The sequence below is a fragment of the Orycteropus afer genome, unplaced genomic scaffold, assembly GCF_000298275.1.
Source record: "Orycteropus afer afer isolate SDZICR_OR568_19922 unplaced genomic scaffold, OryAfe1.0 scaffold00001, whole genome shotgun sequence".
NCBI lineage: Eukaryota > Metazoa > Chordata > Mammalia > Tubulidentata > Orycteropodidae > Orycteropus > Orycteropus afer.
The window spans coordinates 16,151,749-16,174,172 of NW_006921588.1; the positions used below are offsets into that span (position 1 = coordinate 16,151,749).

Below are 22,424 nucleotides of genomic sequence, written 5' to 3' on the forward strand. Positions count from 1 at the left end.
TCATATGACATCACTTATATAAAAAGACAAGAATAAGCAAATATATAGAGACCAGTGCTCATTAGTGGCTACTAGGGGCAGGAAGGAGAGGAAAAAGGGTGAGCTAGCGATGATGAAAAAATCACATTGATTAAGGGTAGCTTTGCACAGCTGATTATTGCAATTTCTGTCAATAAGTTGTACACTTGTAAAAAGTTGAATTGGCAAAAGCTGAATGATAGATATACTTACAACGATACAACACAACAATGCAACACACTGCCGTCAAATCAAATCCGACTCATAGTGACCCCTACTTAGGTTTTCGAGGCGTTATCAGTATAGAAGTAGATTGCCCAACCATCCTTCCAAGGAGTGGCTGGTGAGTTTGAACTGCCAACCTTCTGGCTAGCAGTCAAATGCTTTAAGCACTATGCCACCAGAGCTCCATTACAATGATACAGAGGGGCAAAAAAAGAGTAGCTACTGAAGCTGCTTACATACAACCAAACACCTTGTGGAATTTGGTTCCTTGGTTTGGAGGTTTAGGGTCATGGTTTCATGGAACATTACAGTTAATTGGCCTAATAAAATGTTTAATGTTTCTGTTTTATCTTCTAGTTCACTGCATTGTGCCTGGGCTCTTAAAACCTTGCAACTTGCCATAGAAGTTGGTCTTTATACATCTGGACCAAGAGATGAGGAATGAGAGTCAGGAGTAAGAGGAGGATATGGGATGTGTGTCTAATTGCCTCCATGAACAACTGTCACCTTTGCTATGAGAGTGGAAGAACTGGATGGTGCCTGGCTACCATTACTGAACATTTTGATCAAGGATTCTATAGAAGAATGTTGATCAAAATGGACAAAATGCAGAACAAAATTTCAAATTCTCATGGATTCCAGACTTTCTGTAGCCATGAAGGCTGGATGAACCCTTGAAACTATGTCCCTGAGATAATCTTTAAACCTTAAATCAAATATATCCCCTGAAGTCTTCTTAACCAAACAATAGATTAGCTTAACTAGTAAAGAATGCCACCACTAGCCTGTCTGATGCAAGAAGCATCAAAAGAAATGAAAGGGATACACAGGATCACTATACCAAAAAGAACTGGTCAACATTCAACTATTTCAGGAGATAGCATGTGGTCAAGCACTGATGATACTGAAGGAAGAAGTGCAAGTTGCATCAAAGACATTGGGAAAAAAAAACAAGCAACAAGGAATTGATAGAATACCAACTGATATTTTTCAACAAATGGATGCTATGTTGGAAGTGCTCAGATCTCTATGCCCAGAAATTGGAAGACAACTATTTAGCCAACCAACTGGAAGAATTCATATTTGTGTTCATTCCAAAGAAAAGTGATCCAAAAGAATGAATAAATTGTCAAACAATATCATTAACGTCACACATAGGTAAAATTTTGCTGAAGATAATTCAAAAATAGTTGCAGCAATACAATGACAGAGACTTGCCAGAAATTCAAGCTGGATTCAGAAGAGAACATGAAAGGAAAGAAATCATTGCTGAGGTTAGATGGGTCTTGGCTGAAAGCAAAGAATACCACAAAGATGTTTACCTGTATTTTTTGACTATGCAAAGGCTTTTGGCTGTGTGGATTAAAACAAATTATAGATAACATTGTAAAGGATGGGAATTCCAGAACACTTTACTGTGCTCGTGTGCAACCTGTACATAAATCAAGAGGCAGTGGTTCTAACAGAACAAGGGGATAGTGTGTGGTTGTAAATCAGGAAAAGTGTATAACAGAGCTGTATCCTTTCAAAATGCTTGTTTAATCTGTATGCTGAACAAATAATCCAAGAAGCCAGACAATATGAAGAAGAATGTGGTAACAGAATTTGAGGAAGACTTCATTAACAATCAGTGACATGCAGATGACCAAACTTGCTTGCTGAAACTGAAGAGAACTTGAAGATCAAAGACTTCATTATGGATTACATCTCAACACAAAGAAAACAAAAATCCTCACAACTGGACCAGTAAGTAACATTATGATAAATGGAGAAAAGTTTGAAGTTGTCAAGGATTTCATTTTACTTGGATCCATAATGGATGCCTATGGAAGCAGCAGTCAAGGAATCAAACAATGAATTGCAAATGTGCTACAAAAGATCTCTTTAAAAATGTTAAAAAGCAAAGATGTCATACTGTGAGGACTAAGGTTTGTCTGACTCAAGGCATGGCATATTCAATCCCTCATATGCATGTGAAAGCTGGACAATGAATAAGGAAGACTGATGAAGAATCAGTGCCTTTAAATTATGGTGTTGGTGATGAATATTAAATATACCATGGATTGCCAGAAGAAAGAACAAAAATATTTTGGAAGAAGTACGGCCAGAAGGCTCCTTAAAAGTGAGGAAGGTGAGACTTCATCTCATGTACTTTGGATATGTGATCAGGAGTATCCAGTCTTTGAAGAAGGACATTATGTTTGGTAAAGTAGAGGGGCAACATAAAAGAGAAAGATCCTCAATGAGATGGATTGATGCAGGGGCTTGAACACAGAAACAACTGTGAGGATAGTGCAAGACTGGACCATTTTTCATTCTGTTGTACATAAGGTTGCTGTAAGTTGGAAGCAACTTGATGGCACATGAAACCATACACATGCACATCTATGTTCATAGCAGCATTATTCGCAATAGCAAAAAAAAAAAAAAAAAAGGAAACAACCAAAATACCTATCAATGGATAAATGGATAAACAAACTGTGGTACATACACAGAATGGAATACTACAGAATGTTAAAGAATAATGAATCTCCGAAAGATCTCATAATGAAACTGAGTAATGTCAAAACTATTTCCCCACCCTGGTTAAAACAGATAATTAGAATAGACAGGACCCCCGATGGGAACAGATAAGTAAACTTAATTATCCTCAACTCTTTCCCCACCCTGGTTAAGACAGATGAGTAAACACAATAATTTCAGTTCCTTAAGAACTGAATGGAACAAAAAACATTCTTTCCTGCTATTCCCTCAGGCACAGGTGATAAACACATTAATGTGTCTTAGAAAACAACTTGAAAATTAACTCTGGCCTGCAGACATGCCCAGTAGGGTAGAGAGGAATAAAGTTACTGGGAACTAACACTCTCCCTTCTGCCTAAACCCTGATCAGCTGATGACAGGAAGCCAGTGTGATTCATCTGGTACCCGATCAAAATGCTACTGTCCCTTTAAACTGAGGTGAAGGAAATTTCAGCCAATCATCAACTATCTCATGTCCAAATTCCTGAAATTTTTATGACCATGCATAACCCTCTCTTCTAAAACCTAAAAACTGTAATTTGATGGAGTTCTAGGGAGTCAGATCTGGGCACAGACCCCTGCCTCCTTGCATTGCTGCTTTACAATAAATAATTTTCTCTCCTCTTAATCACTCGATGTGTAAACTCTTTTGGCCTGACCGTGCACTGGGCAGGGACCCGTGTTTGGTCCTATTTCAATAACATGAATAAACTTAGAGGACATTATGCTGAGTGAAATTAGTCAATCGGAAAGACAATTATTGTGTGAGAACACTACTGTAAAAAGTTAAAGAAAGCTTTACACATAGAAAGAATTGTTCTTTGAAGGATAACAGATAATAGATAATCTCTACCAGGGATGGTAGAGAAGGGGAGGGAAAGTCACCAACTAGAGTGTAGGCATGTATTAAGCACAAGTTGATAAAGATAGTACAAGACACAGGGAGGAGCACAAGAGTTAAATGCAACAAGCATGAATACTATTATATACATAATCCTACAATAATACTAATAACAATAATTTACAAGTGGATGCAGAGACAAATACTAAATCTGAACATCTGAATGGGGGTGGGAAGGTGAATGAGACTACACCCATGAATATACATAAATTTGACAGAGGCTATCTTTACTCATGTATTTATATGTGCTGTAAATATATCCAAGAACATAGTAGACCATACAGTTGGCAAGGTTATGAAAACATCTTAGTCATAACCAAACATCTTGAAGGAATGAGTCACTAGGTATGGAGGCTCAAGAACATAGTATCAGGGGACATGGAGATCAATCGGAATAACACAGTCCACAAAGCCAGCAATTGTCTGTCAGTTTGTCATACTGTGGTGGCTTGTATGTTGCTGTGAGGCTGGAGGCTATGCCACTGGTATTTCAAATACCAGCAGGGTCATCCATGGTGGACAGGTTTCAGCAGAGCTTCCAGACTAAGACAGATTGGAGAGAAGGATAGGATTATCTGCTTCTGAAAGAATTAGCCGTTCAAAACCTTATGAATAGCAGTGAAACACATCTTATATACTACTGCAAAACTATATGAAGAGCCATGAAACACTGATTCGGTGCCAGAAGATGAGGCCATCAGGTCAGAAGGCACTCACTGTATGAATGGGGAAGAGCTGTTTCCTCAAACTAGAGTAAACCCTAAAGACATGGATGGAGTACAGCATTCAGGACCATCATTTGCTGGTAGGGGCATGACTCAAAATGGGAAGAAACAGCTTCAAACATTTGTTAATCATTAGAATGTAGAATGTATGAAGTATGAATTTAGGAAAACTGGAAGTTTTCAAAAGTGAAATGGAATGCATAAAGATAGATATCCTAGGCATTAGTGAGTTGAAATGGAATGTATTGGTCATTCTGAATCAATCATATGATCTACTATACAGGGAACAATATATTGAAGAAGAAAGGCATCAATCACATTCATTGTCAAAAAGAATTATTTGAAGATCTATCCTGAAATAACGATGCTGTCAGTGATAGAATAATACCTATATGCATACAAGGAAGACCATGTAGTACTACTACTACTATTCAAATTTACACACAACCACTAAACCAAAGATGAAGAAATTGAAGATTTTTACCAACTTTCACAATCTGAAATTGACCAAACATCAAGATGTATTGATTATTGCTGGTGACTGGAATGTGAAAGTTGGAAACAAAGATGCATCAGTAGTTGGAATGTATGGCCTTGGTGATAGAAATGATGCTGTAGATAGCATGAATGGAATTTTGCAACACCAATGACTTACTCATTGAAAATACCTTTTTTCAACAATATAAGTGACAACTACCTAAATGGACTTTGCCAGATGGAATACACAGAAATCAAATCAACTACATATGTGGAAGAGGTGATAGAGCAGCTCAATATCATCAGTGAAAACTAGACTAGTAGTTGACTATGGACCAGACCATCAATTGCTCAAATGTAAGTTTAAGTTTAAGAAAATTAAAACAAGTCCATGAGAGCCAAAATATAACCTTGAGTATATCCCATCTGAATTTAGAGACCATCTGAAAAATAGATTTGATGCATTGAAGACCAGTGACCAAAGACCAGACAAGTTATGGGATGACATCAAGAACATCATACATGAAGAAAGCAAAAGGTAATTAAAAAGACAGGAAAAAAAGAAAAGAGCAAAATGGATATCAGAAGAGACTGAACCTTGCTCTTGAACAGAGAGTACCGAAAACAAAAGGAAGAAATGACAAGATAAAAGAGCTGAACAGATTTTCAAGGGCAGTTTGAGAAGACAAAGTAAAGTATCACAATGAAATGTGCAAAGACCTGGAATTAAAAAACCAGAGAAGAACGTGTTTGGCATTTCTCAAACTAAAAGAACTGAGGAAAAAAAATCCCAGCTTTGAGTTGCAATACTGAGGATTCTGTGGGCAAAATATTGAAAAATGAAAGAAGCATTAAAAAAAAAAAAAAGATGGAAGGAATACACAAAGTTACTGTGCTAAAAAAGAATGCATCAGTGTTCAGTCATTCCTGGAGGTAGCATATGACCACCAATATTGAAGGAAGAAGTCCAAGCGGCATGGAAACCAAAACAAACCCACCCAAATCGACCATTGAGTTGATTCCAACTCATAGCAACCCCCATCGGGTTTCTGAGGTGGTAAATATTTATGGAAGTAGATTTCTCAGTCTTCCTTCCATAGAGTGGCTGGTGGGTTTGAACTGCCAACCTTCTGGTTAACAGTCAAATGCCTTAGGCACTACACCACCAGAGTTTCGTAAGCTGCACTGAAAGTACTGGCAAAAAGCAAGTCTCCAAGCACTGATGGAATACCCACTGAGCTGTTTCAACAGATAGATGCAAATCTGGAGGCACTTACTCATCTATGCCAGGAAATTTGGGAAACAGCTACCAGTTCAACCAACTGGAAGAGATTCATATTTATGCCCAATCAAAGAAAAGTGATCCAATAGTATGTGGAAAGTATGAAACACTATCATTAATATCACACACAAGCAACATTTTGATGAAGATAATTCAAAATGGTTGCAGCAGTATATCAACAGGGAACTTCCAGAAATTCAAGCTGGACTCAGAAGAGGTCATGGAATGAGGGATATCATTGCTGATGTCAGATGGATCTTAGCTGTAAGCAAAGAATACCAAAAGATGTTTACTTATGTTTTATTGATATAAAAAGGCATTTGACTATGTGGATCATAACAAATTATGGGTAACACTGTGAATGTCTTTCTAACAGAATAAGGAATGCTAAATAGTTTAGAATCAGGAAGGGTGAGTGTTAGGGTTATATTCTTTCACTATACTTATTCAATCTGGAGGCTGAGCAAATAATCTGAGAATGTGGATTATATGAAGAGGAATGCAGCATCAAGTTTGGAGGAAGACTCTTAAACAACCTGTGATATGTAGATGACACAACCTTGCTTGCTGAAAGTGAGGAGGATTTGAAGCATTTACTGATGAAGGTCAAAGACAAGAGTGTTAAATATGGATTACATCTCAATATGAAGAAAACAAAAATTGTCACAACTGGGCCAGTAAGCAACATCATGATAAATGGAGAAAAGATTGAAGTTGTCAAAGATTTCATTTTATGTGGATCCACAACCAACAATCACAGAAGCAGTAGTCAAGAAATCAGCATCGTTATTACACTAGGTAAATCTGCTGCAAAAGACCTCTTTATTTATTTTTTATTTTATTTTAAGAGTTTGTTTTATATTCGATGTTACCTGTACTGTACATTTAGTTTCACTCCCCATTTACCTTGCCTAACCCTAACCCAGTCTCCTCCCCTCCCTGCCCAGTAACCCTCCCCCTGTGTCCCTCAAAGTTATGCACTCCTGTTTGTCCTGCATTTCCTCAGTGTGAATGTTGCCCCTCTGGTGCCCCGTGGTCTATTGTTCTAAGGGATGTATTATCATAGAGCATGTGGGTGCATCACCCTGGGTTGAGTGGTCTGCATGTCCATCTTGTTAACTATTGGGCTGAGAGCCAGCCCTTGCGGGTGCATTTTATTCCAGGCACAGAAGGTATTCTAGGGCCATAGTATTGGAGGTCTCACCAGACTCCATCTGGCCAGTAATTCTGGTCATTATTGAGTTTTTGGATTTTGTTCCACATTTTTCCTCCCACTCTATTCAGGATCTCCAGATTTGATCTTTCCTGAGTGGTTGGCATTGGTAGCTGGGCACCATCTAGTTCTTCTGGTCTTGAGGACCATTATGTCCTAGGGCTGATTGCTTCCAAATGCCCTTGTTTTCTTGCACTCTTCTTTGCTTCCAAAGCCTTTAGGTTCATCTTAGATGGCCGCTTGAAAGCTTTTAAGACCTCAGTCACTACTCACCAATGTAGGATGAAGAACAAGATTTTTATGTATTTTGTTGTTCCAATTGAGTCTGGTGTCCCCCAGTACTATGGGCCTGAGATGGTGGATCTATTAGATCTCTCTCCCACAGTGTCTGGGTGTCTGTGAGGGATTGCTCTCTGTCTGTCTTCTATTGTTTCTGTAAGGATTGCAAGTATTTTGTATCACTGGTAGCTGTGCAAGATTAGCCGCTGCTGAATCTGTCCTTGGTCTAGACTATACTCCTGTTCACTGACCCCCATCTGATTCTCTCAGGTGTTTATGTGTTTATCTGTGGCCTGGTGTTTGGTGTTAATGGTAATTCAGTATTGTGGGCACACTGGTTGGTATTAGCATCTGTCATCTATCTCCTATGTGCACAATTCAGTGTCCTCCCTTTTCCTAATGTTATCATGGTGGTCACAGACTTTTTTCATATATCCCATATATGCAAAACACCTCTTTAAAGTGTTTGAAAACAAAGATGCCACTTTGAAGACTAAGGTGTGCCTAACCCAAGCCATGGTATTTTCAATCACCTTATATGCACGTGAAAATTGGACAATGAATACGGAAGACTGGAGAAGAATTGATGCCTTTGCACTGTGGTGTCGGAAAGAGTACTGAAAACACCATGGATCGCCAGAAGGAACAACTCTATCCTGAAAGAAGTACAGCCACAATGAGAATGGCCAGATCTTGTCTCACCTACTTTGGTCATGCTGTCAGATGGGACCAATTCCTGGAGAAGAATATCATGCTTGGTAAAGTGAAAGGTCAGAGAAAAGGGGGAAGTCTCTCAACGAGATGGATTGACATAGTGGTTGCAATGATATGCTGAAGGATAGCAAGGATTGTGAGGATGGCACAGGACAGGGCAGTCTTTTGTTCTGTTGAACACAGGGTCGCTGTGAGTCAGAATCAACTCAATGGCACCTAACAACAACAACAACAAAGTCCAGGAAGCTATGTTCTACATTCTACTTCGTGATTAGCACCTGGCGTCTTCAAATCTTGTGAGCAGCCATCTGAAGTGCAACTATTGGTCTCTCCCCATCCAGAGCAAAGTAGAATGAAGAAAATCAAAGACACAGAAAACAATCAGTCCAAGGACTAATGGAGCATGTGAATCTTGGCCTCCGGCACCATGAGACCCGACACACCACATGGTGCCCAGCTACCCGTGCTGATTGCTCTGAAAGGGAACATATTAAGTCATCCCAGGTAGAGTGGGGAAAATGTGGAACAAAACCCAAAATCATAAAAACAGCAAGTCTTAATGGTCTGAAGACTGGTAGAACCCCTAAGCCTATGGCCCTTAGACATTCTTCCAGCGAGGAACTGAACTTAATCCCTGTGACTCAACTGCCAGTGACTCAACTGACAGCCAAAAGATAGACACACCTATAAGGTGAACAATAACATCAGGGGAACAATCAAACACAAGAGATCAAGAGAAGAGTATTTGCCCAGGGTTAGAGCTAGGAAGGCAGGAGATGATGGGAAAGAAGAACAAACGTAAGGGGTGTGCACAGAGAGGAAGTGAGAAGAATGCTGTTACAGTGTGCGGACTGTAATAAATTTCACAAAACAATGTGTATGGATCATTGAATGGAAGATGAATTTTCTTGTAAACTTCCATCCAAATCACAACTGAAAATAAAAGAAAAAGAAAACGTATGTCTTAAGCTGAATGATCAGGTACGTCTAGGCAGGGGGTAGTGTGCCCATGACCATGTACAGGGTTATGTTTCTATGTGTGTATTTGTATGTGCTATAAGAATGTCCAGGAGGTCTGGTAGCATAGTGCCTAAGGAACTTGACTGCTAATCAGAAGGCTGGCGGTTCAAATCCACCAGCCACTCCTCGGAAGGAAGGTTGGGCAATCTACTTCCTTAGTGACACTACCTCAGAAACCCAAGGAGCAGTCACTATGAGTTGGTTCTGACTCGACGGCACATAACAACAGCAACAACAAAAGAATGTCCAGGTATATAGTAGAGCTGACAAGGGGCAAGGCTGAGGTGGCTTCTTAGCCACAGCTAGCTACCCAGAGGGAGTGAGTAGTTGGACCTTTGGGATTGGGACCATGGTCGCAGGGGACATCAAGCTCAACTGGCATAACATACTACACAGAAATATTGTTCTACATCCTACTTTGGTGAGTAGCAACCGGGATCTTAAAAGCTTGCAAGCAGCCATGTAGATACAATGATGGGTATTTCCTCATCCAGAGCAAAGAAGAATGAAGAAAAACAAAGATGGATGGAAACAATTAATCCAAGGGACTGGTAGACCATGCAATCCTAAGCCTATGTGACCATGAGAGCAGGAGAACTAGATGATGCCCGGCTACCATTGTCAATCACTCAGAGGGGCATCTATGTAGGAGATCCTGGATAGAGTAGGAGAACAATGTGGAACAAAACTCAAAATCATTAAAAAAAAAAAAAAAAGATCAAGTTTGCTCATCTGATAGAGCCTGGTGAGACCCCTGAGAACTACCCCTAGCCACCCTTCAGGTCTGGAATTGAACTCACTCTTGCGGCTTCCAGCCAAACAACAGACAGACATATAGGGTGAGATTTACATCAAGTAGATACACTCCTTGGAGTGATCAATCATGGGAAAACAGAAGGGCAGTGTTTGCACAGGGAGACAGTTGCGGGTGGGGGAGATGGGAGTGCACAGGAGGGAAGGACACAGGGAAGAGGTGAGTATGGTGAGGTAATGGGAAGAGAGCTGTTACATTGTGGGGAACTGCAGTAAATGTCCTGAGACAAAATGTGTCTGAACTGCTGTATGGAAAATGAATTTGCTCTGTAAACTTTCACCCTAATCACAATAAAAATTAAAAGAAAATGTCTGACTTGAACATTATGCTCTCTTAAGAGCTATCTCTATAGCATCCAATTGAGAACAGCAACTTGACAACATAGATAGGAACCTTAACCCACTGCCATGGAGTCGGATCTGACTCATAGCGACCCTTCCTTGGGTTTCCAAGGCGGTATCACTACTGAAGTAGCTTGCCCAACCTTCTTTCCGAGGAGTGGCTGGTGAGTTTGCACCGCCAACCTTCTGGTTAGCAGTCAAATGGCTTAGGCACTACACCACCAGAGCTCCCAGATAGGAACCTTATGAGGAGTTTATGTTAATAGGTGAAGAACAACCGAAAAATGAGAGTAAGAATGGTTGTACAACCAGAAGAAAGTAATCAATGTCCCTCAGTTGTACATGTAAAATCTGTTGAATTCGTGTATATTTTGCTGTGCATATTGTCAACAACAAAATAAATAAAATTTAAATAATAATAAAAAAACGTGAAATATGAAAGAGGGACCAACTTAAAAATACAAATGTCAACTTATTTTTATACATTTTAAAAAAAGGTTTATTAACTTTTATTTACTTTTATTTATTTTATTAACTATCCTAATATATTTAGTTATTTGCATAATCCTCCTACACACCGAAGTTTTAAAACAATAATAACTAAACTGTTACTAATAATAAAAGTGCTGAGTGACATTTAAGAAGGAGCTCTGGTGGTTTAGTGTCTAAGGCACTTGACTGTTAACCAGAAGGCTGGCGGTTCAAACCCACCAGCCACTCCTCGGAAGGAAGGTTGGGCAACCTACTTCTGTAGTGATACCACCTCAGAAACCCAAGGAAGGGTTGCGGTGGCCTTTATGTCCTTAGAACATGTCACTAAGGAAATTTAGGCAGAACTCTGTGCTCAAAGACACCTGTAGTCATTCTATTTTGTGTGGTTACGTGACCATTTTATATATGGTTAAAACCAAACAAACCAAACTCACTGCCATTGAGTCAGATCCGACTCATAGCGACCCCTCCTTGGATTTCTGAGGCAGTATATTATTAGGCACATTTATTTCAGTTTGTTTCCAGTTTAAGGATTTGGTATTTTTCTTTTTGGCTTAATTTCATTTTATGTAAAATGAATACACAAAGTAAATAAGAAGTCAAACCTATCTAAAAAATTTACTCAAAACTGTCTCCTTTCCAACCCTTTTTCCCGATTACTCTGGCTCCCTCTGTTTTGATTGGTGTCTAGCTTCACCTTCAGTGTTTTATTCTTTCAATAAATATTCTGGCAGTTTGATGAGAGCCTTTTTCCAATATGACATAGTAAATACTCACTTGCTAAAGATCTTTTGCATGCAAAAAATAAAAAAAAGTAACCCAAAAATTCCAAGTCAGATCTTAACACGGAGATAAGAATCAGTTCCTGAATTTAAATGGGCTCTTTGCATGGTAAGCTAAATCTGCCAGGCTTCTGACATGTCACTTATTTCACAAGAGCAATAATTCATAAGTGATACTTTAAAGAATATAATTCCTGAAGGGTTAATTTATATTTCAGTAGTAGCTTACACTTTTAGAAGGATTTCACCCACTTATTTCAAGGAAAATATATGTGCAAAAACTATATGCCACAAACTACATGCCTATTATTGCTACAAACTTCAAATAAATCTCTCAGCCTTCTCTTTATTTAGAAAATAAATAAAGTCCAAATCAATTGACTTCAAAATTACAATAACTGTGATTCAATACCTCAGAGAGTGAGCTGCAATTGAAATATCCATCTCCAAATTCATCACCCTAACCAAGCTCAGACAAAAGTAAATGAAAAAGGGGTGAATACACATCCACTCAAAGTAAGAGACAAAATGTCCTAGTCTTATTAAACATGCTTGGTATGTGAATTATTTCTCCCAAGGAGTCATTTTATGACAATTATGAAGCATGTTTTTGTTACAATGCTGTGATTATTTATGAGCTTGATATATTTGTTTTCAACCATTTTTCATAAATGTCTGGTCAAAGTGGTCTTGGGAATATAGGAAGTACTGATGTCACACAAAGTGAAACAGTCATATTTATTCAACCTGTCTCTTTCAGATAGTCCTTCAGCTCATCCGTATTGCTGTGTAATTCACTTTGGGATCACACTCTCAAATTGCCTCTTCTCTAACCAATCAGTTTGGTTGGGTGAGGGATGGCCAAGCCTGCTACCACACTGTAGCGCTTTCACAATTAAAAATGAGTCTGATCTACGGTAAAGATACCAGGCTCATTCTTTCCACCTCCTTACAAATTAATTCACATTGAGATCTTGTTTCAGTAAGTAGTTGATGCCTTTCATGATATTTAGATGACAGCAGCCTGAGTGGCCATCAGCACTATCAACTCTTGATAGGTGTTTAGGGGACCTGATGCATGATAGGTCAAAACTTTGTGAATTATTAATGTCTTACTGATAAACCCAGGTATATATATCTCTCCTGTCACAGGCCAGTTACATTAGCTATTCTGATCCCTGAAAAGCAAAAAATCTAGTAATTACAGAGTCACATATATGTGATTTGGGACTAACCACAATTTTGGAAGATCCATGTCAATGCTACTTTCTCCAGAGATGATAACTGAGAGTGACGGATTTATAGGGAAATAGGGGTGACTTTCATTAAGAGATGTGTATTATTTATAGAAATTAGAATTATGTCCTCAATTCCATATAAGCTTCTCCAGTTATTCAAACGGGATAGAATATGAAGAAAAGAATCCCAGATCATCCAACTGAAGCCAGCCTCAGACTTCACAGGCCCAGTAAGGCAGAGGAGCTGTGATGTTCTTTCTACTTTAAAGGGATTTGACAGATTAACATCAGTTGGTTGACCTTACACTAATATAGCAAATGATACTCCTACTTTGCTTTGCTTCTTGTCACAACCTCTGAATGACTACAACCTCCTCTCAACCCCACTCACTGATCAGAACAATATGAGAATCTGGAAGATGAGGAAGCAAAGTACATATCAGGAAGCTGCTCTATAAAAAGATCTTCACAAAAAATAATGAGGACTCAAAAGATGATCATGAGATTAATGCATGACATGCATGCTCTGCCAGGCATTAATCATATAAAAGCACACTTACCAATATAACCTGGAACCTCTTTGCCTTTATATGAAAAGCAGAGTTTTAGATCTATGCAGACAGATGGCAATCCGTTTTCAAAACAGTCAAATTTTGTTCTGTTCACCGACTCCGGAAGGTCTAACGAAGCTTCGACAATCACTACAGGTCTTGTCCTAAGAAAGAAATAAAAGTAGCAATATTAATTGCAGAATTATTTTTCCTTAGAAAGAACTTGTGTTTATTTTGTCAGTTTATATTGTCCAAGTAATTTCCTGAATCTATGTGCCTATATATTGGATTTCCATGCACCGGTAAAGAGGCATTTTCATTTAAGTATTAATTTTTTCTGAAGATTTTTCTGATTATATTTATGTAAGGTAGAAAAAGTATCCTAAAGTTCAGTAATTAAACTTCAGAATACCAAAAAGAGCATTACGAGGTCACTATCACTGCTGATATAAAAAATTGCCTCCCATCATTTACAATTAAGCCCAATTGTCATTAAGCAGTGAAATGTATCAACCTTACCTTAGCAACACAGCAGAATCAGACTGAAAAGCACCAACTGCTACATCTGGAGGATAAAAAACAACAACATAGATTAATGATCATCATTAGTCAAAGAGAATTACTTTTCAGCCATAAATACTTAACTACATCTCACCTTCTGACTATATCAAAACACTATTTACAGAAAATTAATTAGGAAAGATATGCTAACATCTCAAGATTCATTTTGCATTTGTCAGAATCCATTCATTTTCAGTGACCTTCATTCCTTTATAATATACTATAAATGTAAACTTTATGATTTAAAGATAGCCTTACTAAAACGTTGGGCAATCTACTTCCATGGAGATAACGCCCCGGATACCCAAGCAGGGGTCACTGTGAGTCAAAATCAACTCTATGGCAGTGAGTTGAGTTACTAAAACAAAATGTGTATTAATTTTCAGACTAGAAACATTTACTCAGAAATCTACTTTCCAATTTAAAAAAACAAACAAATATTTCTTCTTTCTTTTCATTATCATTTGATTGATTTGTTTTCACGGATCTCTTATTTTTCAAGAACAAGAACTATAGCATTAAGTAACTAGCAGTGTAAAGCTTAGAAATTACTTGATTATTTAAAAATCCTTGAATTCAATAAACCCAAAATCAAATCCACTGCCATCAAGTCGATTCTGACTCACAGGACCCTACTGGACATAGCAGAATGGCTCCCACAGGGTTTCCAAGGCTGGAAATCTTTAAGGAAGCAGACTGTCTGATCTTTCTCCTACAGAGTAACTGGTGGATTCAAACCACCAACCTTTTGGTTAGCAGTAGAATGCTTTAACCACTAAGCCACCAGAACTCCTTCAACAGAGTTTTAGGAATGAAGGAAAAAGATATCATCAGTAAATTAGAAGTCTTCCATACCAGCTTTATGTACTTCACAATAAAGCATCATCTACAATAGAGCTTATCCAAACTAATAAAATACAGTAATTTTATACTCACCTACATAGCCATTATTGTCTGCATCAATTTGTCCAGATATAGATTGTCCAAACATACTTAATGATTCACTAATTTGAAGTCCTTCAATTCTCTGAAAAAAATAGGTAAGTTGAATGGGAAGCAGTTTTTAAATACCTGCGATCATAGAGAAGCAATGATTTTGTTTCTAATGAGCCTTCTCAGGCCTTGGCACTTTTATTAACAAACTGCATTTTAGCTAAGTGCAAATACTTCTGTCTAAGAGAAACTAAAGTTTCCAGCTTGCACTAAGCAGTTGACATCTATTTCATGACTATAAATAAATAAACAAATAAAAATTACCTTCTTTATTTTATGAGCTAAGGTAAAATGATATATAGATCTTTCAAAACAGTCCTGACTTCCTTTCTCTCCCCTCTCAGTCTTCCTTCATGCTCTATTTTCATTTGCCTGATCAAGATGAGTAACTAAATAAGGAAACTGGAAAAGAAGGCATCTATAATAATTCAGTGCAGCCAACTACTCAGGCTAAAGATGAAAGCCACTCTACTTAGCCAGACTGCTTCCCAGCAGTTAACAAGAACATTTCAAGCCAGATATGTGCTTCTTATTCAGTATGTTGAATTTCATGTGCAGATACTGATTTATAAATGTCAGGCTTCTAGCCTCATTTTGAGAATCAGGGAATCAGGTTTATTATTATTATTATTATTATTGGACAACTATGTATCTTTCAAGGCGCTCTGGTGGCATAATGTCAGGCTTCTAGCCTCATTATGAGAATCAGGGAATCAGGTTTATTATTATTATTATTATTATTGGACAACTATGTGTCTTTCAAGGCGCTCTGGTGGCATAATTTGACTGCTAACCAGAAGGCTGGTGGTGCAAACCCACCACTCCTTGGAAGGAAGATTGCACAATCTACTTCTGTAGTGATACTGCCTTGGAAATCCAAGGAGGGGTCGCTATGACTTGGATCCAACTCAACAGCAGTGAGTTTGGTTTTTATATATCTTTCATGTTAAATTTAGAGATCCACTTGCCCCTTTTTACCTAATCAAAAATAATAGTATTAGCTAAGGTTTACATGAAAGTATCTTTGGATCAACTTTTCTTCTTTGCTTATGAATGATGTAGTTTTTATATGCACTTAAAATGCCCAAATTTTTCAAAATATAAAAGTGAGCTCAGAGTTAGAGTTTATAACTTTATTAAAGTGCTATCATCTTACTACTCGGCACTAAATGAAGCACAGAGTTTCATATGAGTGTTTGTTCTCCCCAGGCAATCTCCAATAAATATGGGGCTTTAGCCACAAGACAAAAACAGTTAATCAAATCCAAATGGTCTTCTTTGGGAATAGAATGGATGTTGCTTTGGAACATAAATTTGATGAAATATAGAAAGACATCCTTAACAAGCTAAAGATAAACTAGAGTGGCGATGAACCTGAAGTCTTGTTTATGGAAAAAAAACGGTTTCAAAGAGTGATCAATGACCTTAAAAATGAGCTCATTTACCATTACTATTAAAAATGATGAAATAAAATATTAAATATTTGAAAGAATAAATTAAGAAAAATAAGTCCACATTATCCCTTGATATTTTAAGGAAGCTTTTAAATCAATGTTTTTTTTCAAAAATAGAATATCATCATACCTGTGAGAAGGTTGGCGAGATTCCATCCACTCGGCCATTGTAAATATAAATAGCACCTCGTAAATCATCTTCTTGTGGTGCTCCAATAGCAACATCTATTCAAGGATTTAAATGGTGGAAAAGTCACAAGTTTTCAATAGAAATTCTCTAGTCAGGGTGAATGTAAATATGAAATCTAACATTCTGTGAAATCTAACATTTATGACCCTTAATTCATATTGCATAATATAAAGCTCCCTCATACTAAAACAAACAAACGAAAAAAACCTAGCATTTTTCTCAACAGACAGAAAAAATTTTTTTCAGAATACTAACATCATGACAACAATGCACAGGGCTATGCTGAAATGTCAGCACATGGCAGACTATGAATGGCTACAGTGAAAAAGAAGAATGGATGTGATCTGAGAGGCAGTGTATCTGAGTGATTAAAGGCTATGAGCAGGAAACATTTGGGTATGTTCAATGTTTGCGTTTCTTATGTATAGATCCAAAGTCTTAATTCCTAGGATAACACTTGCATTTATACTAAAAAGTTCTGCCTATCATTATAGAAACTAGGAAAAACACTTCTGAAGTATATATATATATATATATAATGAATAATAAAATGTTTTTCTGTGCTTACACATCTCAAATATGTGAATTTGTGAAACAATCTACAGAAACAAAGACCAGAATATGTGACAATGTTTTCACTATTCATCTGGATATCTATTTCAGTTAATGAAAATAATTATTACTCTCATTAGTATAATCATAATAATCTTGACATCAGCTCACACTTCCATAATACTTAAGATGCAGGCACCATGCTAATGCTTTACATAAACTAACTCATACCCTCGCAACAACCATATGAAATACATACTTTTTGACCCTCACTTTAAAAATACAGAAATTGAAACACACAGTGTAACTTGCTCAAGGTCACAGCATCAGAACATGGTGCAGCTGGGATTTAAACCTGGCAGTCAGGCTTTAGAACTCGTGCTCTATAAAATCATCAACAACAGGGGTTATACCCAACTTTTTCCCTTCCTACCACTTACTGTCTTCTGTGCCAAACCAAAACCAAAACAAACCCACTGCCGTTGAGTTGATTCTGACTCATAGTGACCCCCATTGGGTTTCCGAGGTGGTAAATCTTTACAGAAGTAGATTGCCCTGTCTTCCTTCCACAGAGTCACTGGTGGATTTGAACCATCAACCTTCTGGTTAGCAGTCAAATGCCTTGGGCACTGTGCCATCAGAGCTTCCAAAGAAGTGCTCAAGTAATGTATTGATAATATATCAGTACCCATTTCAGGAGCACATAGAAATAATACAGCTTATAATATACAACTATAGAATTGCATTATGATTCTTCTCCAAAAATGCTGAAAGACAGATAAAATTGTTCAAGGTGAAAAAAAAAAATCTAAGCCAGTTGTTTTGCCAATTCTATTTTACCTGAAATCCAAAATACTAGCTCTTTCTCTCCCTCTCCTTACCTACCTACTTACCCACCCATCCATCCATCCCGTTTTTATCATATTTTTGATGAGATTTTTTACACTGAACTCTTCCCAAATTGTTTGATTACTTCCTTAGAAAATGGTTTACTTTGCTTTTCTAAGGGCACAGGAAATATAGTTCTGATTATTTCCTTTTGAAGAAAAATAAATAACTTTATATTTTTAAATATGACATGAAAGATGCCAAAATATCTTAGGTCTGCTAAGCAAAACACTTCAAAATTGTGTGCAGTAAAAGGACATTAAGCCTGATTTGCCTCTTAGGCTAGAGGTGGAAGGAAGAAGAATAGGTATGGTTTTCACTCTTTTTCTATACAATCCCACTGACCCTGCCAGGAACACAAAGTTTCTATACCCATTTACCCCCAAAAAATAAAATAAGGGAGAATAGGGGGAAAAAAGAATAGAAAACAACATAAAAAAATATAAAACATAGATGCCCTGTTTCTCACAGCAGCAGACACAGTGGAATGGAATTAAAGATCTCAGTGAAGAGCTAGAATACTTTCAAATCAGTTGCTAACATACAAAATGCAAAACATAAAATAAAAAATTGACCAAGTAGAAGGAGATATGCAAAACATTTGCTGTGGTTGCTACTAAATGTAAATATGTTGTGAGTTGTAAATGGAATTAGAAGTAGCACAAAAATATGTTGAAATCTGGCTTCCTCTACCTTGACACCAGAAGTAGATGGTGCTTGGCAACCACTACCCAACGTTCTGATCAGGGTCACAATAGACGGATCCTGCTAGAAAGGGAAGGAAAATGTGGAACAGAACCTCAAATTCTCCACGAATACAGACAAATGGGGCTTATTGAGACAGGAGGAATCCCAGGGATTATTTCCCTGAGATATCCTTTCAACCTTGGACAGAAATATGCCCAGAAAGCATCTTTTAACTAAATAGCAGGTAAGCTCAAAATGTAATGAATTTCACCTCTGAGAACTATGCTTTTTTAAACATTATCCAACTGTGAGACAAAATGGACAATTGTCACTTTAAAGGATAGAGAAGTGTCGGGAGGTGAAAATGAGACTAAATTAATGGAAGTGAAACAACTAGAATGGAAATAATGAGACTGTTGACATAAATCGAAGAATGTAACCAATGTCATTGAACATTATGTGCAGAAATTGTTCAATGGAAACATATTTTGCTGTGTATACTTTCACCAAAAATACAATAAATTATTTTAAAAAATATAGAAATACATGTTAAAAAATTTGAATAATAACCTTCCAGATATACTACTTTTACGAGTTGGATGCTAGAGGGCTTTCAGACAAGGAAGTTTCTCAAATGGACTCTAAAACACTGCATTGTACCCTGAAAGTTCCCCAAAGTCCCTTTTTCTAAGTGTCATGGACAGAATACTTTCTCTCTGTCCTTCACACCCCTGGAAAATTGCCTGGGACTTCCCCAAGTACTTGAGTGACTTTGGTGAGGGAACTTGCCTATTGTTCATGACATTTTTACAACTCTGGTTACAGAAATAATTCAGGTTTGTCAATGACATTTTGATGGTGTAAAAATCATTTCTCATGTTCACACACACCCCTATGTATGTTAGCAATTCAAAATAATGAATGGGCTTTCCTGAACATGTAAAATAAAACAAGATGTAGATGGAAACTTCAGTAAGCAAAGTAGTATTTTACGAAATGATAATTTTGTGTTTTTAAAAGAAATAATTATGTTATATAACATACATGAAATATCAAGGTGTATTAACATGGTTTTATACTATACATATTAACTGTGTCTCTATGTGCTTAAACTCATCCTTAAATAAAGTTTATTTTTTCATGCTTTAATCTTACAATTCCATTTGATTGTAAAACTATTTCTTCATTTGAATGTTTAATAGCACATGATCTATACCTGGTAGGAGACAAATGACACACTATAAACGCCCAATAAATATCACAGAATTGCTGGTTATTTATGAAATAGTCATCATAATAAAATTTTATAGGTGTTTTAAAGTGTTTTAAAATGTAAAATGTTATGTGTAATCAGAATAACCATAAACATTTCTACATATACATGTTTTTTCCTTTCATTTTTAAAACAGTAGAACAAATTCAGAGATAATATTTATATATCAAATTACACTATTTGACATTTAATAGGATTAATTGGAAACAGGTATTCAAACAATTATTCAGTAATTGTCTTGTGGAATAACGCATTTTATACATTTAAAGTAGATTGAGGCATTTAGGCATAAGCAGAATTCAAGAAGATAAGACTTTATAGCACCCTTCACTTACTTCCTGTATCCAAGTAAGTTTTAACCTAATACGTGTTTTATGTAACTATCAGTTACTATATACTAATTGTTAATGGCCTTATCAAGAAGAAAGATACATTCTGAGCCATGAAAATAAATATAAAATATTTACCTATTAACTGTAAAAAATCATACACTCTCCTCCAAAAGCATCCATTATTTTATGCACAGGTTTTACAGACTTGGTTACCACTCAGAACTAGATTTAATAAAGCATATTTTAAGAAAGAATGCTGGTAGAGACAGGTGATTAACAGCAAAACTGATATCCTGACAATATACCCAATTACAACAGCACCTTCTATTAAATTCTTAAAATATCTCCATATCACCTGGTAAGTCACCATTGTCCACAAGTTCCCCAGATGCCCTATTTCCTGGGATTCCCAAGTACCCCCCAGAATGCAGCAGCTGAACAGGGAATGCCTGGCACAGGAGGGAACATTCAGAACCCTGCTCTAGGTCAGCAGACAGAGACTTTGGCATTTGGTCTGCATCTTTATTGTGCTGCTAGTTAAATACCGTATTCCAATGAGTCTAAACTATGCATTTTTAAACATCTACTCTGAAATCAGAATCCTTCTAAAAATAGGTGATGTATCATAATTTACTAAGCAATTTTTTTTCTTTTTCTTTTTTGGAGAACATGAAATAATGTAACTTATAATCAATGGAAGGAACTTTGTGGTGCAGTGGTTAAGCACTCAGCTGCTAACCAAAAGTTTGATAGTTTGAACCCATCAGCTGCTCTGTGAGAGAAAGATGTGGCAACTGCTTCCTTAAAAATCACAGCCTTAGAAAACCTCCATTCTACTCTGTCCTACGGGTTGCTATGAGTTGCAATGGACTTAAGAACAAGGGATGTAGTGTTTTGGGTTTTTTTTTTATATGATCAAGGGTGTCTTAAGATCGATGAAATGGGTATTTTGAATATCATCCTTCATTAACAAAATTAATAATCTACTGTTAACAACCTAGAATAAGTCAGATGTAACACTATAAAGAAAAAAAAAACTTAGCACACCATTCTAGCTCCATTTTCTACAAACAAACTAGAAATACAAAATTCCAATCATATTCTCTTCCACATACTATTTTAAACATAGTATCAAATTAGATACTTTCAATTACCTTCAAAGCCATCATTGTCAATGTCACCAAGATTAACTATACATTCCCCAAATCTTGCAGCATATTTGTCACTTCCAATGAGCTCTGTTTGCATTTCATTCATTACTGCTCCCTAGATAGAAAAGGGGAGAAAAGGTGTCATTATAACACTCCCTGACAACTTTACACTTGATTTACTGTTGTAATTGGATATGGATTTTTCCCTAATGCTTCAAACAAATTGGACAAACTACAGACTGAGCTTTAGTACACACATCTTAGTTCAATTCAATAAATATTTATTGAATATGTCAACACATGTAATAGTATGATTAGAGCTCAGAGGATGTACAAAATTGTCAAACTCCTGATCCCTAGCTTTGAAAATTCAATAAATCATTTTGATAATTTAATTTAGCAAATATTTATTGAGCTCCTATGAAAGACAGTGCACTGTACAAAAGGATGAAATGGGACATGATCATGTGTGTAGAAAACACGTTTCTTTTCCTCAAGAAGTCCAGAATTATAGGGAAAGGCTTAGGCCAAACGTGCAAATGACACAGAAGTAGAAATTTATTTGGAATGTCAAGAATCAAGGAGAGTGAATCTAACTGTGAGAACCAGAAGAGATTTCATATGAGATGGCATTCAAAGTGGCTGTTGAAGATTGGGTATGATTTTCATATGCAGCAAAAACTATATAAGCAAACAAATCCCAAAGAATCTGGCTGTAATGAAGGATGTGTATAACGGATGAGATGGA

General features: G+C 36.9%; 1 protein-coding gene across 1 annotated transcript in view; it reads right to left on the reverse strand.

The window, feature by feature from the left end:
- ITGA4 (integrin subunit alpha 4) overlaps positions 1-22,424 on the reverse strand; it is a 104,507-nt gene that overhangs the window by 49,344 nt on the left and 32,739 nt on the right. The window contains exons 10-14 of the mRNA XM_007936194.2: positions 21,680-21,791; positions 16,734-16,828; positions 15,093-15,183; positions 14,115-14,160; positions 13,605-13,759 (exon numbers count right to left, since the gene is read on the reverse strand). Of these exons, the coding sequence (XP_007934385.1) occupies positions 13,605-13,759; positions 14,115-14,160; positions 15,093-15,183; positions 16,734-16,828; positions 21,680-21,791 (499 nt within the window). The remainder of the gene's footprint in view (positions 1-13,604; positions 13,760-14,114; positions 14,161-15,092; positions 15,184-16,733; positions 16,829-21,679; positions 21,792-22,424) is intronic.